The following is a 20,042-nucleotide window of genomic DNA, read 5'->3' on the forward strand; positions in this document are numbered from 1 at the left end:
CACACACAGCGCTTCGCACCAGCCGCTCACTCATTGGCTACTCGCTGTACTCCACCCCTTTGCATGCCTTCGCATCTGTTCTCGTGCACACACGCCCTTTCCACCCCTATATTCGTTCCATCATCATAGCCTAGCTTAACCAGCATCTCGTTGCAATCTCAGGAGGTGTTTTGATTCAGGAGCTTGAAATTTTAACGTGTTACAGTGCATTGGATATCGGATATTATGTTCAGATACTAATAAAAAATTAATTACAGAATTGATTAATAAACCACGAAACAAATTTATTAAGTCTAATTAATCTGTTACTCATAAATTATTAAATCATGGAGTAATTAGGATTAAAAATTTTGTCTCGTAAATTTAGTCGTTATATGTGTAATAGATGTTTTTAGCCTATATTTAATACTTTATATATGTGTTTAAACGTTTGATATGATAGGGTGAAAAATTACGGGCGGGATCGCCTCAGATTATCTCAGCCATATCCTATATAACCTATGCTAGCTGCTCTTCTAGTCCAACTGGTAGAGTGTTGTGAATAGCCAGTTCAGTTCATCAGTTGATAGGAGCCATGCTTCACCATTACTACAGCGGCGGCGCCGGCCATCATCAGGACGTCGCTGCAGCTGGTAGCCCCGGCGACATGGCTTCCTCCACCTTCTCGCTCTTCTTCCCGATGTCCAATGGGCAGTGTTGGCCGCCGTCGACGGTGGAGGAGTCCGCGGCCTACGACGACCACAGCACCGTCACCACCTCTCCTTCCTCGCCTTCGTCGTCCTCCACCGGCTCCGTCGACTGCACGCTCTCGCTCGGCACGCCGTCGTCTCGCCGCGCCGAGCCCGTCGCGGCGGCGGCGCCAGCGGCAAACCATGGGGCGCCCGTGCCGGCGCATTATCCGTCGCTGTCAGCGGCGACCGTGTCCTGGGACGCGACTGCCGAGTCGTACTATTGTGGCCAGCAGGGGAGGCCGGCCACCGGCGCCGCCAAGTGCGCCGCCGGCGCCGGGCACGACGCGCTCCTCGACCGCCGCTGCGCCAACTGCGGCACCGCGTCCACGCCGCTCTGGAGGAACGGCCCTCGCGGACCCAAGGTTCGTCGCCGGCGACGCTCGCTCTCGCCGTCGCTGTTCTCTATCTCTGCAGTTCACTTCGCGGTTTCGCCGACGTACGTCGTGTCGCTGACATTGCCGCCGTCGTACGTTTCTCTGCAGTCGCTGTGCAACGCGTGCGGGATCAGGTACAAGAAGGAGGAGCGGCGCGCGGCGGCGACGACGACGACGGCCGACGGCGCCGCCGGATGCGGCTTCATCACCGCGCAGCGTGGACGCGGGTCGACCGCGGCCAAGGCGGCGCCCGCCGTGACGACGTGCGGCGAGGAGACGTCACCGTACGTCGTCGGCGGCGGCGGCGGCGGCGGCGAGGTCGCGGACGCGGCGTATCTCGCCTGGCGGCTCAACGTCGTCCCACCGGCGGCGACGGCGACGGCGTTCTCGGTGTGGCCGGAGCGAGCTAGCCTCTACCACTACAACTAGCTATAGGCGATTAACTAGTGTAGCATTAGCGTTGGGGAGAAGGGAAGCTGCACCGTTTTTTTGGGGAACATTTTGTACGGTCGCACGCTCCCGGATTGATCGAACTGTATGCATCTGCTGTGCTGTGTTGCACGCTAGCTAGCTAGATGACTCTGATCTTGAAACGAACCGTGATCATTTCATTCATTTGGAATGAACATGTAGCTGTGCAAGGTCATCTTGCTCGGAAAATTCATAATCTTCCAATCTCTTGTGCTGCTACTACTGCTGCATCTCAATTCTGACGCGCCAATAAGCAAGTGAAGAGAAAAGGAAAATGTTTTAAACCTTTTTTGGCTACTATACTTGGTTTTCAAGGCTAAATAGATTAGGAGAAAATGGCCCAATTGGGCCGGAAACTCCATCGAGCCCAATGGTTATGTGGGCTGCACAGAATGGGCTGTCCCAGTAGATCGGAAGTACGGAACGGCTGAAATCTTGTAAACCGAAGGGGTTCGAAGATTAAAACTCGGACCCTCCTAGCCTTGATTTTCTTTCGCGGATTGACACGCCGAGTGATTAGAATTCAGGATTAGCGAGTTGGAGGCTGAGTACAAACCCTTTTTGCCTCTTGGACAGCGCTAGGAATTTTCAGCATCGTGCACCGACTATTCTACCCTGAACTTCTGAAGAGCGACGAGAGCCTGAACTTCGAAGCGGTGTTATTTTAAACCCTTTTTTTTCCTTAAGACCTTCGAATTTAAGACCTTATTTTTTCCTTCACATTTTAAATTTAAGAGTCTTAAGACCTTCGAACTTGCAACCAGTAGAGAGGAAAATCAAATGCACATAATCAGAACTAACAACCCTCAGCTATATATTTGCTCAAAATTCATCATACGGCATGACATATTGGCATCTTCATTGTTCCATCCATCCACATGGCGTGCGTGACAACTTGCAATGGTCCATTATATTGTCTCTTGCTACTGCTCCATTCTATATTTCTATTGCACATACATGAACACATGATACAAAATTACAAATGCAACCAATACACGCTTGCCTTAGATACACATGAACTCAAGAATTCAAATCTTGATGCCTAATCCGATAGCTCACGGAGCCAAATCTGTTGCCGACTGACGTGCACCAGGCTGATCGCCAGACAACGTTGGCCTGAGCTTCACCGGAAAGAAAATGCAATTTCCTCAAGTGTTCTTCCTTTAGTCTCCGGCACCCACAGGCATACGAAAACGAGGGTCCCGGCACACACAGCAGCATAGATAGCAAATGTTCCTGAAAAAAAAAAAAGAGCATACATAGTGACATGAGCCTGGAAGGAAAAGCTTGCATTTTCCATGCATTCGATTGTGTGCATGTGTGCATGCGTCATGCAAGAGAGAGAGAGAGAGAGACCTCCATTGCTCCAGCTTAACATCAAGCTTGCTGTCATCGTAATGAGCCAAGCCGTCAACCAGTTTGCAAGGGTTGCAACGCTTCCAGCAAGGCTCTTGATATTTACAGGAAGAATCTGAAGGCATGCAAGGCAAATACATCAATCTCCCAGTCAAATTCAACAATAAATTTGCTCTAGGCCTTCAGTAATAATCTCAGCTAATATTAGCAGGAAGGATTATACAATACCTCAGACATTATGATCCATGGTATGGCTCCCAAACCAAGAGAAAATGAAATCACAAATGCCTGTGATATAACATAGAAGGCAATAAGCGCTTCTGCCAACAATGAGAAAAGAGAGATGCACATAGAACTTCAACTAACCACAAGCCCGACCAGCGAAAGCATACTCATTACAGAGTATAAATGAGAACCATTAGTTATGTTGTCCTGTTTCATGATCGATAGTAAAATATGTTACAAAGGGAATATAATATCAGGTAACACAATCAAGATTTAATTGAACGAAACTAGACAAGCAGCGAAATACAAAACATTAAATATAGTACCAAATAAATTTTTTAAGTGGCAAAATGACAATACCTTCACAAAAAATGACACAGAAACAACAACAAGAGTAATGGTCATCCCTGTAGTAGAGATCTGGAAAAAAAATAAAAATAAATAAATTATATATTCTTCGAAAGTAGCATGCCTGAAAATTAATGGGGATGCAACTAACAATGAGGAGGAGTCGTCGACCAGCTTTGTCAGTCAACCAAGTTGTCACTCCAGTAGCAACCACCTAACATGGTTAGATTTTGTTAAGTATATGAAATAGAATGTCCACATTTGTACAAAGTTGATAAATGAGACATGGATTTAACTCATAGGAAAAGCATACCTGAACAACCCCCAGACCAAATGTTGCTAGATTACTATTCGTAAGACCTGTATAGGAAGAATTTTGTAAGATATCATGCTTAACAAAGTTCTAAGCTACTGCCATTTTTGTGGTATTAAAGTAAAATATTGTGATAGGAGCATCATGCAAACATAAATCACATAACAAATGGTAGCTTTGCATTTGCCTCAGGAGCTCCAAATATCCAAATTAAACTGGTATTATATAAGCGGAAGACTTATGGCTGGTTTTCAATTAATGTCCTGTTCAGATGCACAGTGCAAGTCTTGCTAACTCCACGAGTATTTTATTATTAAAGCTCAATAAAGATTGTTCAACTAGTTATTATATTTTTTTTTCTAAAAAATAGCTTTGGAAAATCCAGAGCAATGACAGAGCAGAGCAGAGCCTTGGCAATAATCGATTTTGACATTTGTTTTTATCACACATTCACTTGTCACAGAGTCCTGAGGTATGTGTCCTAAACTAGCACGTACAAGCATGTCATTTCTTAAAACGAAGTCTCATTATATCCTCCAGAACATACCGGCGGCTTTGAAGATACTAGCAGCATAAAATAGAATGCCATTCACACCACTTAACTGCTGCAGTACAAGGAGACCAATTCCTATCTGAAGAGATAAAAACAGTAAGCAAAAAAAGGAACAATAAGGTATCAGAGAAAAAAATATATAATTGGAAGCAACAAACCATTAGAGGTACACTATATCTCTTCTGCTTGATATCTGCAAATCGTATTGTCGTCCTCCTCCGTGATGATTGAACTGTTCTCTATGTAGAAAATGTGTAAAAATTTATAAATCACATTTCCTTATGTTACATTGCCACACAGAAATAGGATAAATTCCCCACAGTCCGTATTGGTTGAGGTAATTGACAGGTGCAACATAAAGAATAAAAATGTCCGCACCAGGTGCATATCACTTAACTACAATAAAATGAAGCCTGGTACAGATGGTTACCTTTATTTCATTTACTTCTACAGCGATGTCTGTTTCAAATCCTCGCAATACTTGCAGCGAGGATTCAAAATCCTCCATCTTTCCCATTTTTGCCTAACATTATAATCTGTTCTATTTAGATCCTGCTGTAACTGTTAACAAAAAAAAAAAAAGCAATATAGGGCAACACTCACCAGCCACCTTGGTGATTCAGGGATAAAGAACAATCCAGGTATCAGAATTGAACATGGTAAAATACCTAAGAAACGTAAAAGTAACAGTAAAGATTTAAGGCAATATTTTGTATCAACGAACCTAACAACTTAGCCAGACTGATATGCATACGCACTTTCTATCATAATAAGCCGACAGCTGAACACAATAATACATGATAATTTATCTAGCTTACCGAGAACGGAGAGAATTCTCCAGGGAACAAACATGCCTAACAAGTAGGCAAGCAATATGCCAATAGTAACAGAAAGCTGAAAAACAAATTATGAACAGGGTTAAAACCTGCAACAAAAGCACAGACTAGCGAAAATAGATTGATATTGTCTCTTGTTCAAAATATGACCTGATTGACTGAACCAAGAGCTCCTCTCATTGTTTGTGGAGCAATTTCTGCTATATAAACTGGCACCTGAGACCATGAAACAAAGGTTTTAATCAGAATACTTTAAAGCCAAAATATCTCTTTAAACAAAAAGGTGTTGTTGAACAGTGGATGCTTAGTCTGGAAAACATAAAACAAGTTGAAGTACTACTAGCTATGTTGTTTTCATGCAAGGTAAATACTGAAGTTCAATATATTGCATAATTAGTATATAATTCCCAGATTCAATATCTAATATGAGAGAATGATCTATAACACACCTCACCACACACAACAATATTTTGGTCACTCCTATAGGCATGTTGATTTATATTCTGGTCAATTTCGACTCATGTCTGTATAGCACAGAACGAAGGAGTTAGGTTGATTTATATTTTTCTTCTATAATCACAAATAGAGTGGAACCATGTTTAAGATATGGGAAATCCTCAAAATAATATTTAATTCCACACTTTTATTTCCTTAATTTCACATATAAGTACACCTATTATTTGGTTTAGTTCTGTGGTACTTATGTGGCTTACTACACTTCCAGTAGACTCTACTGTTTCATTTCCCATGTGTTGGGCTTGGATGTGTTACTTTGGCATGAACATGTAAAGAGTAAATAATATGAGATTTTTAATAATAAAAGCATCTCAGCACAATATCATCATTTGATCTGAAGGTAACAGTTTTACAATTCCTGAATGAATAGTTGAAAAACATTAGGACGCCAGAATGAAAAAACAAATGCTTATCCGTTGAGAGTAATTTGAGGGAGAAGAAGAGCTGCTCACCACATAGGATATCACGCCGACCCCAAATCCTTCCAGCAATCGGCCCATAAACAAAAAGGATGAGTCCTGGATAAACCAATTTCAGAAGTTGCGCAAGCTATTGGCATTGGGCGGATCAAACTAACTGGTAACAGCTCGAGCATGAAAACCTTACCTTTGCAAAAGATATTGCGAGCCACCCAATAATGTTAGGAATTGCCGCGATCATGAGAGACTGCAAGATCAACCCAAAGAGCACATCAATCAGCACTCTAGTGAAATTCCATTTTTCATCCGAACATTATCACAAGCAGCTCTTTTTTTTTTCTTTGCAGATTCTCACAAACAAAGCGACCGCTTTTCACTCCCCTGCTACCATCGAGACTGAAAATCACGATCCGGTTTCTCCGTTCATATGGAAAACGCTAAACAGTAACCGCAAAAATGTCGTGATCTAGACAAGTGTCAAGAGCAAGGGACAGCGGAGGCTCACCCCCTTGCGGCCGATGTACTCGGCGATCTGGCCGCTGGCGATGGCGCCCACCATTGCCCCGACGTTCGACAGCGACCCGAACAGCGAGAACTGCAGCGCGAGCAGAGAAGAGACAGAGCAATTAAACGCAAATCCGATAAGATTAATTAGGCATAAGCATGATACTCCAAGAGAAGAGAGAGAGCTTGCCTCACCTCGGAGAGGGTGAGGCCGAGGTCGGAGATGATGGCGTCCTGGGTGGGCGAGGAGAAGCCGCAGGTGAAGCCGAACTGGATGGGGCCGAGGGCGACGATGAGGGTGCAGAGGACGGCGGAGACGGAGGAGTCGCGGAGGGAGTAGGCGGAGGAGCCGAGGCGCGACCCCATCCCGCCGCCGCCGCCCGCCGACGACATCTTGTACCAGCTCCCCGTGTGGAGGAACGGCTTCCGCAGGTCCGACGCCGACGCCGTCCGCCCCCCATCCTCGCCGCCGCTCTCCTCGCCGCGGAAGCTCATCTCGCGGCCGGGATCGGGCGTGCGTGGACGCGATCGATCCCTCGTTTCTCTCTCGCTGTCGCGCCCAGCTTAGCTTAAGCTTGATTGATTGAGGGGAAGAGCGAGTGGTACGCTGATTTTCTGCTCCTTTTCTCGTTTTTTTCTTTTTCTTTTTTTCCCGTTTTCTCCGTTAGGAAGAGCGAGTAGCTGACGCTTTCGCTTTCGGTGCTCCCGATTTCTCATGAGGACGTGTCGTGCTCCACACGAGGACACGTGGCTCCCATCGGGAAAACATTCGGATTGATGAGTGACTTGTTAGAACAAACGAGCAAAATCAACACGTAGCCGGAAAAGGATATTCTAACGTACTCCTACTGGTAGACATCACGCATTGTGCTTATGCATGTACACAAACGTTTTTTTTTAATGAAGAAAATACGTTCTTCGAAAGTGATCGTAAGGTTAAAAGGGCAAAGGTGTACATTTACAGAGATGAGTGTATACGAGCGACTGCCTATTTTTCATAGGATTTGTTTCGCACTTCTCTAATACCACTCACGTCTGAGTATGTAACACATGCACCATAAGTTAAAACATTTCTTTAAAAAAGCTATAAATCTCGATCTAGGAGCCTAGGGGTGTTTTAAGTTCACTATTACATCCTCCGTTTCACAATGTAAGTCATTCTACCGCTAAAGAATCTAAATAGATATATGTGTCTAGATTTATTAACATCAATATAAATGTAGGAAATGCTAAAATGACTTACATTGTGAAATGGATGGAGTGGAATTTTTTTATGAAAAGAGTAAAATAAAATTGGATATAAATAGACATCGGACACCCTAAACCCATCCAAAAAAAGGATTGGAGGGGAGGGGATGGAGTAGGTGGGGGCAAGTAGTTCCTCTGACATAAACTTCACGGAAACGTGGTTACTTACATATAGGCACGAGGGTAATGGGACTCACATGTCAGTAACAATGTATCTGACGTTACGTCAGGAGATCTCATTCTGTGAGTGAAGAGGGCAAAGCGCGAGGATCTCATTACACGAGTGAGGAAGGCCAAGCAAGTGGGACATGGGGGATTTGTGGAGAAAGATCATGCATCGCTAGGACATTCTCTAATAGAGTTTGAGAAAAAAAATTACTCGTAATGTAGTTGACTAGTATAACATTGATTATATATGGAAAAAATAGAATTTTTAAGAATATTGTTATGGTACATATAGAAGAGACATTAACATCCACATTAACATCCACATGTATTGTCACTCCTGACTTAACTATAGTTACTCCTGACTTTTGTCCAAGTGATAATAGTGCTATCCAACTTTGGAAAGCATCCTGACTCAACATTATTGTTTTCTAAAAAAGATAAGAATTGGTGGAATTACATATAGCAAAAATTAGATTTAGCTAGGTAGAACTATCAAATTTTATATAAAAATCTATACTGACCAATCGAGTATGATTGTAAAGATTAACTAGGCAGATAAGATTTATGTTCCATGTTTACTTTGTTATTTAGGATTTTAACTTTGGAAAAACCTAATCTATCTTTATGAAAAAAAAACTGTATTTTGAAAGAGACCAAAGACATTAGGAATCAGGATTCAAAGAAAATTGTAGTAGTACTTCAAGATTAAAAAAAAGTGTAAATTATGCTTTAGTATTTGGGGGGGGGGGGGGGGGGAGATCCTTCGGGCTATGCAGGGCGGCATAGGGCTGTCAACGAGCCGAGCTCGAGCGAGTTTGGCTATGTAGGCTTGAGCTTGACATGAACTCGAGCCGAGCTTGGATATTGATCGAGCTTGGGAGTGAGCTCGAGTTCGAGCTCGAGCGAGCTTCGAGCCCACTCGAGCTTGACAGCTTGACTTGGTGAAACTCCAAAGAACTTACTATTGTATAAGAGATATTAATGCAAATTATCGGTAGCCAAAATTAATGGGTGCTACTTGTCTTGAAAGAAGCCTCTGCAGCTTTTCTCATGAATTCATGGCTTTGAAACGTTGCAATTAACAAAAGCTAGCTACTACATCTAATAGGAATAGTAGTACTATTACTAGCAGCCGGATAATTGTTTTATTGAGTAGCATTGATGAGGTCTTGAGACTTGAGCAGGTCAAGCACGATGACAAGTATACATTGACCCATCAAGAATATCTTCCTACACGCAATGCATCTTATGTTTGAGCTTGAGCCCTACCGAATAATTCGAGCTTGAACTTGCTAGGCTTGCGAGCCTCAGCCTAGACTTGAGCTTGGCTTGTCTAGTATTCAAGCCTATAACGAATCAAGCTCGAGCAGCTTGCGAGCTCCTTTGCAGGGAAAAGCCACACCACAACAGCAGAAGCGCGGGGGGGGGGGGGGGGGGGGGGGGCTCATTTCTTCAACCCCCGAAATACCACAAACGCCCCCCGATCCAACCATCCCCAATGGAATCACCCAACCCCCAACAGGTCAATTCCATGGGCGACCAATCCCCCCTCTCCCCCAACCTCCACCCCCTCTCCCCGTCGCCCTCCGCCGCCGCCGCCGCCGCCGCCACTCCTACCCCCGCAGCCGCCGCCGCCTCCTCCCGCTCGTCGCGCTCCAAGAAGCCGCCGCACTCCTCCGACCCCAACCAATCCAAGAAGCCCCGGCTGACGCTGACCGTCCCCGGCCGCCCCCTCTCCGCCGACGGCGAGGTGGCCGCGGCCATCCAGCACCTGCGCGCCGCCGACCCGGCCCTCGCCACCGTCATCGACGCCCACGACCCCCCGGCCTTCCAGTGCCCGCACCGCCCCTTCCACTCCCTCGTCCGATCCATCCTCTACCAGCAGCTCGCCTTCAAGGCCGCCGCCTCCGTCTACTCCCGCTTCCTCTCCCTCCTCGGCGGCGAGCACAACGTCCTCCCCGAGGCCGTCCTCGCCCTCACCACCCAGGACCTCCGCCAGATCGGGGTCTCCCCTCGCAAGGCCTCCTACCTCCACGACCTCGCCCGCAAGTATGCCTCCGGGATCCTCTCCGACGCCGCCGTCGTCAACATGGACGACCGCTCCCTCGCCGCCATGCTCACCATGGTCAAGGGCATTGGCGCATGGAGCGTCCACATGTTCATGATCTTCTCCCTCAATCGCCCCGACGTGCTCCCCGCCGCCGACCTTGGGGTGCGCAAGGGCGTGCAGCATCTCTACGGTCTCGACGCCGTGCCCCGGCCGTCGCAGATGGAGAAGCTATGCGAGCAATGGCGCCCTTACCGCTCTGTTGGGGCATGGTACATGTGGCGGCTCATCGAATCCAAGGCGCCGCCGCCGCCGCCGGCCATCCCTGTCGGGCCGCCTGCACTGACTGAACATGGCGATGAGCTCATGCTCCAGCAGCAGCAGCATCAGCAACAGCAGCAACAGAGTGTCATCCAAATGATTGATCCTCTTCAGATGCTCCCAGGGATGGGTTGAATTCGGTATCTATTCTGCAGTTCTGCTCACTACTTCTTGGTATTAGTTGGGTCGTTACTCCGTGAATCCAATGCTTGTTTTATGTACCTATTGTTCTGTATTGGGGGAGATTGGAAGAGGGTAGAGCTGAAAATGAGGACTTGGGGGGAACTATTTAATGAACCAATTAGCTTCGTGTCGTTCATCTCGTCAACTTCTTGGAAATGTTGGGTCCTTAGTCCATAAATCCGATGCTTGTTTAGTTTTATGTATCTATTGTTCTGTATTGGGGGAGATTGGAAGAGAGTAGACCTGAAAATGAGAGGAGTTGGGAGAACTATTTAATGAATCAATTAGCTTCGTGTTGTTCGTCTTGTCAAGATCAAAGCTTGACGTTCTTTAGATCATGTCAAAATCATTTTTAATATTAAGAACTAAAAAACTCTCCTTTGTAGTTGTGCTAGGATTGTAGTTTATCTATAATAAATTCATTTAGATATCTTCTCTTGAGGTCATTTGCTAGGATTACAATATCGATTACCTTGTGTTGAGGTAATAATGTATGATTTGATATAGTTGAACTTGAACACTTAAATCTTTTGAGTTGGTCAAGTCTGTTTACATTTGGAAACTATAATGGTATGATATAGTCTTAAGGGTAGCAATGATAAGAGAAGAGAGAATGTCAACCAGAATTTAGTTAAATCCATTGCGACAGAAATGAGTGGAGCACGCTTAGTTTTCATAATGCCTCTGCTTTGGATATCTGAGGGTTTTGCATGCGACCTCAATCACATATCTACTGAGACATTCTTGGTAGGTAAGAGTAAGATCCAGTTATCAAGAATTCAAGATGACATGCATATAGTTGGAGTGCAACTAAATTCTTATCCAGATGCTTAAAGCTACTCCCTCCATCCACAAAAGTTACACATATTACTTTTGACACCAAGACCAAGAAGAAATTAAATCACCTTGGATGTTACAAAATCAAGGAGTGAATATAAGCATGCAACCAATGAGTATTTAGATGACTCTTTAGGTTCTAATAAAACATTTATTTTATCTCTTCATTTAAGTCTTGAATGCATAAAGACTACAAATAGGAACAACTTATTTGGAAAAACTCAAATGTGAAATAGGTATAACTTTTGTGGATGGAGGGGCACCAAGCAGTGACAGAGCAGTCATTTGTGTGGTAGTAATATCATAATAACAAAAGAAAACTCGATCTGTAGTTCACAGGGCTAATATAAAATGGTATGATTGATTAGGAGAGTGAATATAAAATGGTATAAAATGGAATAAGAACTTTGGCAAGGCAAACCAGAAGAATTGAATATCTGTATTGCAAACAAAAACTAATTATGAGATTAATTTTCGCTCTTTTGCTGTTCTGCTTGTCTAATCTTTGTCGAATGTTTCCCTGGTAAGTGCTGAGGTGCATTCTGAATACTACTGAACAGTCATGTGGACTACCATGTTTTTATTCAGTGCAGTAATGTGGAGATCTGGATTGGATGTGGTATCGTTAAAAGGTTTCTTTATAATAAGAGGGCCTTTTGCGTTCTCATGTTTCAGTAAATCTTCTTTGGAACGCATGAATTTGACAAGGTTTATACCAGAATTAATTCAGTTATTGTAAAATTCAAGTCCTCTACTCCAAAAGAGGTCTAAATTCCCCGACTCTTTGGGCTCGGTGGGGGCTGAATCCCCGTGCCTGAGCTATAGAAATCCGGGTTTCGCCGTCGGGCGCCGGCTACTGCTCCATGCACTCCGTAAATTTTTTTCTGTTAACGCGAGGCCACGAATATGCTCGAACAGATACCAAATTCTATGGCCATCTTTGTCTTCCAGTTTGATCCTTCCATGCAGTATATCAGTATTTGTATATTAGATGTTCTCGCCTCCTCGGCATCAACGGATTCATACAGCACGGCACACGTAATGTGCAATGTCGCGTATCTCCCATTCACATGCAGTCTTTTGAATCGCTCTTGGGCATGGACATGAACATATATAGATTGACATATAGTTTAGCAGTTCATAAAGTAACATTCTAGCAAGGTATATACTTCAGATATCCACCGTTACCAGGTGACTCCCAAGGAGAAAAAACCAAGTGCTCTTGCATCACTACCAGTGCCAATCACAACTTTGCTTTCATCCACGTCGACAACATATACAGCTTGGCGAGTCTTACAAAAGATTATGATTTGGAGAAAATTGCATCCATAAAACATTAATTACCTTGTCCAACATTGCATTAACACTAGCTACTCGTTGGCCCAGCTCTATAAATAGAACAGAGCTTCAAAAGTTTCTGAAGAGTGACAAGAGAGATTCAGATAGTTTCTCGCTACTCGCTCCCGCCAAGCTAAGTTAGCCACGTACAAACACGGCCATGTCCACCGAGAACTACGACCCGTGCTACCCCGACCAGCCGGTGGTGCACCGGTACCTCCCCGTGTGGGCCAAGCTGCCGGCGTTCGCCGCCAAGCCGGCCTTCGTCTGGGCGGACGACGGCGACACGGCCATGTCGTACGCAACACTGACATACTCCCAGCTCGACGCCGCCGTCGAACGCATGTCGTCCGGCCTCCTCGGTGCCCTCCGGCGAGCTGACACCGTCCTCGTGCTGGCCTCGCCGGGCCTCCGCCTCGTCAAGCTCCTCTTCGCGTGCCAGCGAGCGGTGCTCACGGCGGTGCCCATCATACCACCCGACCCCTCCAGGCCCGGCGCCGGCGGCGCCGCGCACTCGCACCTTCTGCGCGCCGTGTCGCAGACGCGGCCGAGGGCGGCCGTCGCCGACGCCCGATACATTGACGCCATCAAGAAGTCGAATGCCGTCGTCGACGTCGCCGGAGAACCTGATCGGCTCGCCGCCATGTTAAGGAGCCTACGGTGGCTGTCCGTCGACGAGCTGGAGCAAGGAGGTGCCAATGGAGCGGCGCCGGTGACGCCGTTCGTGGGCGGCGAGCCGGAAGACGCGTACCTGATCCAGTACACCTCCGGCGCGACGGGCGCGCAGAAGCCCGTGGTGATCACGGCGGGCGCGGCGGCGCACAACGCGCGGGCGGCGAGGAGGGCCTACGAACTGCACCCCGGCAGCGTCGTCGTGTCGTGGTTGCCGCAGTACCACGACTGCGGCCTCATGTTCCTCCTCCTCACCGTCGTCGCCGGCGCCACCTGCGTGCTGGCCTCCCCCGACGCCTTCGTCCGCCGCCCGCGCCTCTGGCTCGAGCTCGTCACCGAGTTCAGGGCGACGTGCACGCCCGTGCCATCGTTCGCGCTGCCGCTGGTGCTCAGACGCGGCCGCTCGCCGGACGGGCGGCGGCGGCGGCCTCTCGAGCTCGGCAGCCTGGAGAATCTCATCCTGATAAACGAGCCGATTTACAAGTCGTGCGTCGACGAGTTCGTCGCGGAGTTCCGCGGTGACGGGCTGCTTCCCGCGTCCATCTCGCCGTCGTACGGCCTCGCGGAGAACTGCACGTTCGTGTCCACCGCGTGGCGGAGCCGCCGGTGCGTGGACCTCCCGTCGTACAAGAAGCTTCTGCCGTCGGCGAGGCTGTCGTTCCACATGGCCGACGAGGAGCCGGAGATCGAGATCATCATGGTGGACGAGGAGACCGGCGAGCCGGTGGAAGACGGCGTGGAGGGGGAGATCTGGGTGTCCTCGCCGAGCAACGCGTCGGGTTACCTCGGCCACCCGTCGGCGACCCGCGAGGTGTTCTGCGCGACGCTGCCGGGGAAGGGCTCGTGCTACGTGCGCACGGGCGACCGTGGCGTGGTGGTGGTCAGGGGAGCAGAGCGGTATCTCTACGTCGTCGGCCGGAGCGCCGACGTCCTCGCGCTCGACGTCGACGGCGGCCAGCGCAGCGTGTGCGCGCACTACATTGAGACGGCGGCGTTCGGCGGCGCGCCGGATCGCCTGAGAGGCGGCTGCATTGCTGCCTTCGCCACCTCGCCGGTGCCGTCGACTTCGCTTGTGGTCGTCGTGGCGGAGCTACTGAAGGGAAGCGGCGGCGGCGGCGGCGGCGGCGACCACAAGGATATCTGCGAGGGCATAAAGCGAGCAGTGTGGGAAGAGGAAGGTGTGAGGGTTGGCTGGATCGTGTTGGTCGACAGCGGCGTCGTGCCGAAGACAACGTCGGGGAAGCTCCGCCGCGGGGCGGCGAGAGAGAAGCTGCTCGCCGGGAAGCTTCCAATTCTCTTGGAAGCACGGTATGACGGAGATGAGAGCTCGAGCTCGGTGCCATGGGACGGTGGCGAAGAGGAGATGGAGAAGTGTCCTGGCATGGATGCGGCTTATGGGAGTGCAAGCCGCCGTCTGCGTCTGCAGTCGTTTCTTTGAGTGAACATCAGTGTTGGCTCTTGGCTCCAAGCCTTCCTACTTGGGCATCCTTAATGATTTAGGCCCATATCGACCATAAGTGGGATGCAATCATTTTATTCATGGCAAATGTTACTGTGTTTTGGATCTCGTCTTTACCTTGAGCTTAGGCCAAAAAAGAAATTCTTACATAGTATCATTCAAAACCAACATGCATATTGAAAAGATACAAAATATTTTTTTTCTAATTTTTGTGATCTAGTTCTAATGCATAAAATTAGACAAAGGTTACTTTAGAGCTCCTATGGGCTAGTTTGAGCAACATCCTTTGAAAAGACATAAAATAAGGAAAGATGAAATTACATTTCTACTCCCTCCATCCTAAAATAATAAGGGCTTGTTCACTTTGATACCATTTTCAACCTTACCAAATTTTAATAAAGTTGCTAAAAAAATTGCTACATTTAGTTTGCTGTCAAATTTTGGTAACTATATAAGAAATCCTACCAAAATTTTGGCAAGTTGCCAAAATTTGGTAAGTTTTTTTTTCATCAAAGTGAACAGGCCCCAAGTTCATTTTTCATCCATCTCCACACATACAAATACAAAACCAAAAACACTAGAATACTTACTTTGTCGAATCACAATGCAACTAGTTTTCACTTTATCTATTACCAATGCAGTTATTTCATAATTTAAAAAACTTTAATGCAACAATTACTCTAAAAACAAACTTTTGAGATAAATGAAAGGAGCTAAAAATGAACTTATTATAAGATGGAGGGAATAGCCTCTAAGATAGGATGTACAGAGCCAAAAAGTTTTGATATTATAAATAAAACAAACTAAAAATTGAGAAACACCATCTGATGTATTAAAACTAAAATAAAGAAGCCAAAGACGAAATTAAGTTAAAAAGCTTAAACAATATCCTTACAACAGTAGGCCTTTCTAGGGTTGCACGGCCCAAACTAGGCAGATGGGCTTGTTGGTCGCTATGTGAGCAATGTCCTGGCCTCCTGGGAGTACTTCGACCCCTAAAGGCCGCCACACTATTTTCGCACTTCTACAGCATTACACCGTTACCTAACTAACCACTGTTCCTTTCGTTTTCAAGTCTCCATCTAGAATGAAAGTACTAACCTACTGTCAATGGCTCAATTAATAATACAACTAATATAGAAATGATGTTCTTACTTCCTACTACTCCGTTCCAAAAAATACAAATTTTATCTATGAACCTGGACAAAATTCAATCCAAGTTTGTAGTTAGGATTGATTTTTTTTTTAAGAACAGAGGGGTATCTATAATCCGTACTGACTATGAGCCCGGAAGTTAGGTGAACAATGGCACGCAAAAGAAAAAAAAACTCATGCGATATTAAGAACAGGTGAACTTTATGATAATTCGGACGAAAAGTCGCGTGGTTTCATAGAAGAAGGCATGTGGCAGTCTTAAGTCCCTAATAGCGCCTAAACTTTTATACAGCTAACCCCTCAAATGACTGTATTCTGTGATTGACTCGCCACTTAGTCAACGGCATGATTCTCACAGCGCACATGAAATGGATGTAACACAGCACATGAAATGGATGTAACACGCAGTTTCACTAATCACCATTGATCAGGCCATTGAACATGGCCGAGCTTATAGAATTTGGTTTTTTCTAATTCTTAATTTTAGCGTTATATTCCTATATTGCAATCGCTCACTACATAGTTTTAGTTAAATTGATAAATATAGCTAATTCCAAAGCGATCTGGGATGTTTTCGTGTAGAGGTACTACCGTTTCCATTAGGAGGTTAAGGGGCTGTTTGGATGCTATACTAAGTTTGCCACCATTCACCATACCTTTTGTGTCATCCTTGTCTAAGTTGTGGCTTACAAAAAGTGAGCCACACCTTAGCTAGCAAAATTGGATTGTGTCACACTTTGTTGAGTTGATGACATGTGGGGCCCAAATAGATGAGAAGGAATCTTGCCACAAGTATGGCTATGAACCAAACAATATGGTAACTTGGTCAAACTTGCCTAATATGAGGTGTGGTAACCTTTGGCAAACTTTGGGAGCAAACCAAACAACTCCTTAGTACTTTAGTAGCTAGCAAACACGACAGACATTTTAAAAAAGAACTATGCACCCTTGTTCTCCTCGTTGTTTGGAAAATTTGGAAGGAGAAGAACCTAACATATTTTCGAGGAAAAAAAAAGCTACCTCAACATACCTCTTCGCTAAAATTGAAGAGGAAGCAAGTACTTAGGCGTGGGCAAACGTAAAGCGCTTATGTGACTTCTTACCTCACCATGTATAGTGTATGGAATGATTTCTCTTTTCATTTACCTTTAAGAGGTGAGCTATGTCATGTAAGGCTATGTTTAAAAAATGGATTCGAATGATTTCTCACTTCTTAAAAGGTAAGTTTACCCTATTTTCTTATTCTCCACTCATTTTTATTTTCCAATCTAACCTCTCCTAATCCATTTTCCATACACTCTCATAAGCAAGCCTATGTGGCAGGATAAATTTCAGTATTTACCATCCAATACGATGACATTTAAGGAGCTGCCACTCAATACGCTGGCCTTTCAAAATTTACCACCAGGCACGCGAAATTCTTCATTTGGAGCCACTCCATCCGCCTGCCCCGCCGTCCATCCGCGCGACTGTCTCTGAGCTAGGTGGCGTCGTCACCCAGGCATGGTCGTCGTCACCTCGCATCCCGCCCCCGCCGCCGTCCCCATCCCCAAGCTCGTTCGGCACCATCGCCACCGCCGTCCCAACCTCCATCGCCACCATTCCCATCCCCAAGCTCGTTCAGCGCTGTTGCCATGCTCGCGCCCCATCGCCGCCATCCCTGAGCTCATCTGCCGTTGTCGTCGAGCTCGTATTCCGTTCCGCCGTTGCCGCCATGCCTGAGCTCGCGTCCGATCGCCGCCGTAGTCACCCCTAAGCTCGCGTTCCGCTGCCGCCGTCGTCGCCCCAGAGCTCACGTTCCGCTGTCGCCGCCGTCGCCCCCGAGCTTTCCGCTGTCGCCGCCATGCCCAAGCTCTCATCCGATCATTGTCGCCATCGCCCCTGAGTTCGTGTTCTGCTGTTGAACCGCCATGCCCGCAAACTCCGTCCCCGTCTACCATCTAGACGTCGACAAAACCATGTGCTCCTCCGTCCCTGTCGAAGGTGCAATGTCCCTCGCTGGCAACCGCGGCGGGAGTGAGCTCAGGGATGATGGTCAAGCCTTGAGACGACGGCCGACGAGCTCGGAGACGAAGACAAAGACGGACGACGCGGACAAGCAAACGGAATGGCACGAAATGAAGAATTTCGCGTGTCTGGTGGTAGATTTTGAAAGTCCAATGTATTGGGTGGCAATTTCTTAAAGGTTATCGGATTGTATGGTTCATACTGAAATTTCTCATGTGGCAGAAGAAAAAACTCGGCGGTGGAAGGGTCAATGAATCGGCGGTGGGCGGTGGGGGCCCGGGTGCAGGGCGTGGGAGGTGTCGGCCGCGCAGCGTGTCAAGGACTCATCAAAGACTAGCCGTGTGATGAAGTCAGAGGATCCCGGATCCAGCAAGCGAGCGATGCCATTTCCGAGCCAAACCCCGACCGGAAACAGTGTTCCCCCAAAGCCCCACTCACTCATCACTCTCCCCAGGTTGAGCTTCCTTCCATCCATCCAGCTCCAGCGGCCATCATCCCCCACCACCACCGCCACCATCACTTCATTCACTACACACTCCCCCTCCCTCTTCCCCCACCACCCATACGAGCTTAACGGCAGCAGCTGCTGCTACAGCGAGAGCTACACGCTCTAGTTAACCCAAAGCCATCCAGCACTTTGCGAGGTCGCTTTCGTTTCGCCTCCTTCGTCGGCCCCGGACCGGACCGGACAGAGGCATGTCCTGATGGAATTCAGGGGCCATGACGAACCCGTCGACGAGATGGGAGTCGCGTACGGCAGGACGCCACCCTCCTCCTCCTCCTCCCCCGCCGCCTCCGCCTCCGCGGGGAACGGCGCCGGCGCGGCGGAGGTGAGGTACCACGAGTGCCTGCGCAACCACGCCGCGGCGATGGGCGGCCACGTCGTGGACGGATGCAGGGAGTTCATGCCGATGCCGGGGGACGCCGCCGACGCCCTCAAGTGCGCCGCCTGCGGCTGCCACCGCAGCTTCCACCGCAAGGACGACGGGCAGCAGCAGCAGCAGCTGCGCCTGCTCATCCCGTCCCCGCCCACGCCGCGCGTCCCGCTGCTCATGCCGCCGCCGCAGCCGCAGCCGCACCCGCACCCGCAACACCCCTACCTGCACCCGCCGTTCCCGTACCACCACACCCCAAGCGGCAGCGGCGGCACGACGACCGAGTCGTCCAGCGAGGAGCGGGGGCCTCCCTCCTCGTCGGCGGCGGCGGCGCAGGGGCGGCGGAAGCGGTTCCGGACCAAGTTCACGCCGGAGCAGAAGGAGCAGATGCTGGCGTTCGCGGAGCGGGTGGGGTGGCGGATGCAGAAGCAGGACGAGGCACTCGTCGAACAGTTCTGCGCGCAGGTCGGCGTGCGGCGCCAGGTGTTCAAGGTGTGGATGCACAACAACAAGAGCAGCATCGGCAGCAGCAGCGGCGGCGGCAGTAGGAGGCAGCCGCAGGAGCAACAGTCACAACAGCAGCAGCAGCAGCAGTAGCCATGGGAGGAGACAAGCATTTGGTTAATGGTTTGGTAAATCCCCACCTCATTATTTTTATACGCCCAAGACATGAGGAGACGGGTTAAACAACGCAACGGAAGTGAGGACTACTCTCTCTGCGATCTTTATCCTCTCTCTCTCTCTCTCTCTCTCTTCATTTGGCCTTAACCTTCATTCTTTGTAGTCACTTATCCTCCTCCATAATTTGGTTCTTGATTCTAGCCTTGTTCAATTTGATTCCTTTTGCGTCTAGTTGAGGGTTTACTTTGCTCGCGAAAAAGGAAAAAAGTTTGAGGGTTTACCTGAATGATGAGGTTAGTTTTACATCTCTTCATTCTGATGCTTGCATTTCACCTCGTTAGCTCTCTGCGCAGAGATAAGCAATCAGGTTAGACAGCAATTTTTTGTGGAGAACAGCTCCCCTGTTGGTGACTAATGGTTGGTTTCCCTCTCCTTCCTTTGAATTCGGCATGTTCATGAGTTAAA

General features: G+C 47.9%; 5 protein-coding genes across 5 annotated transcripts; 4 read left to right on the plus strand and 1 right to left on the minus strand.

The window, feature by feature from the left end:
- Positions 1 to 527: 527 nt before the first annotated feature.
- Positions 528 to 1,793, plus strand: GATA15 (GATA transcription factor 15-like). The gene is made up of 2 exons (NM_001402640.1): positions 528 to 1,093; positions 1,214 to 1,793. The coding sequence occupies exons 1-2, from the start codon at positions 575 to 577 to the stop codon at positions 1,532 to 1,534; spliced, it is 840 nt and encodes a 279-aa protein (NP_001389569.1). The 5' UTR covers positions 528 to 574; the 3' UTR covers positions 1,535 to 1,793.
- A 570-nt stretch (positions 1,794 to 2,363) lies between these two features.
- Positions 2,364 to 7,243, minus strand: LOC4339710 (sugar transporter ERD6-like 4). The gene is made up of 17 exons (XM_015784069.3): positions 6,842 to 7,243; positions 6,648 to 6,737; positions 6,330 to 6,389; positions 6,176 to 6,241; positions 5,358 to 5,423; positions 5,190 to 5,265; positions 4,975 to 5,039; positions 4,802 to 4,894; positions 4,530 to 4,610; positions 4,366 to 4,450; positions 3,819 to 3,865; positions 3,657 to 3,719; positions 3,518 to 3,577; positions 3,299 to 3,364; positions 3,161 to 3,220; positions 2,933 to 3,047; positions 2,364 to 2,812 (listed from the first exon to the last, which is right to left on the minus strand). The coding sequence occupies exons 1-17, from the start codon at positions 7,139 to 7,141 to the stop codon at positions 2,700 to 2,702; spliced, it is 1,506 nt and encodes a 501-aa protein (XP_015639555.1). The 5' UTR covers positions 7,142 to 7,243; the 3' UTR covers positions 2,364 to 2,699.
- Positions 7,244 to 9,497: 2,254 nt separating this feature from the next.
- LOC4339711 (alkylbase DNA glycosidase-like protein mag2) lies at positions 9,498 to 10,910 on the plus strand. The gene has a single exon (XM_015784070.2). The coding sequence runs from the start codon at positions 9,561 to 9,563 to the stop codon at positions 10,563 to 10,565; it is 1,005 nt and encodes a 334-aa protein (XP_015639556.1). The 5' UTR covers positions 9,498 to 9,560; the 3' UTR covers positions 10,566 to 10,910.
- A 1,787-nt stretch (positions 10,911 to 12,697) lies between these two features.
- On the plus strand, positions 12,698 to 15,050 carry LOC4339712 (putative fatty-acid--CoA ligase fadD25). Its single transcript, NM_001420911.1, has one exon. It carries the CDS (start codon positions 12,949 to 12,951, stop codon positions 14,896 to 14,898), a length of 1,950 nt encoding a protein of 649 aa, NP_001407840.1. The 5' UTR covers positions 12,698 to 12,948; the 3' UTR covers positions 14,899 to 15,050.
- A 3,646-nt stretch (positions 15,051 to 18,696) lies between these two features.
- LOC4339713 (zinc-finger homeodomain protein 6) lies at positions 18,697 to 19,951 on the plus strand. The gene has a single exon (NM_001420910.1). The coding sequence runs from the start codon at positions 18,786 to 18,788 to the stop codon at positions 19,551 to 19,553; it is 768 nt and encodes a 255-aa protein (NP_001407839.1). The 5' UTR covers positions 18,697 to 18,785; the 3' UTR covers positions 19,554 to 19,951.
- The last annotated feature ends 91 nt before the right edge of the window (positions 19,952 to 20,042 follow it).

The sequence above is a fragment of the Oryza sativa genome, chromosome 5 (genome assembly GCF_034140825.1).
Source record: "Oryza sativa Japonica Group chromosome 5, ASM3414082v1".
Classification (NCBI taxonomy): Eukaryota; Viridiplantae; Streptophyta; class Magnoliopsida; order Poales; family Poaceae; genus Oryza; species Oryza sativa.

Excerpts from the sequence above, each read along its gene's own strand:
- LOC4339710 (XM_015784069.3), bottom strand. The coding sequence starts at position 7,141 with ATGAGCTTCCGCGGCGAGGAGAGCGGCGGCGAGGATGGGGGGCGGACG. Across the intron at positions 6,390-6,647 it reads AGTACATCGGCCGCAAGGGG|TCTCTCATGATCGCGGCAAT; the intron begins GTGAGCCTCCGC and ends TTGATCTTGCAG. Across the intron at positions 5,040-5,189 it reads GAGAATTCTCTCCGTTCTCG|GTATTTTACCATGTTCAATT; the intron begins GTAAGCTAGATA and ends TACGTTTCTTAG.
- LOC4339713 (NM_001420910.1), top strand. The coding sequence starts at position 18,786 with ATGGAATTCAGGGGCCATGACGAACCCGTCGACGAGATGGGAGTCGCG.
- GATA15 (NM_001402640.1), top strand. The coding sequence starts at position 575 with ATGCTTCACCATTACTACAGCGGCGGCGCCGGCCATCATCAGGACGTC. Across the intron at positions 1,094-1,213 it reads ACGGCCCTCGCGGACCCAAG|TCGCTGTGCAACGCGTGCGG; the intron begins GTTCGTCGCCGG and ends GTTTCTCTGCAG.
- LOC4339712 (NM_001420911.1), top strand. The coding sequence starts at position 12,949 with ATGTCCACCGAGAACTACGACCCGTGCTACCCCGACCAGCCGGTGGTG.
- LOC4339711 (XM_015784070.2), top strand. The coding sequence starts at position 9,561 with ATGGAATCACCCAACCCCCAACAGGTCAATTCCATGGGCGACCAATCC.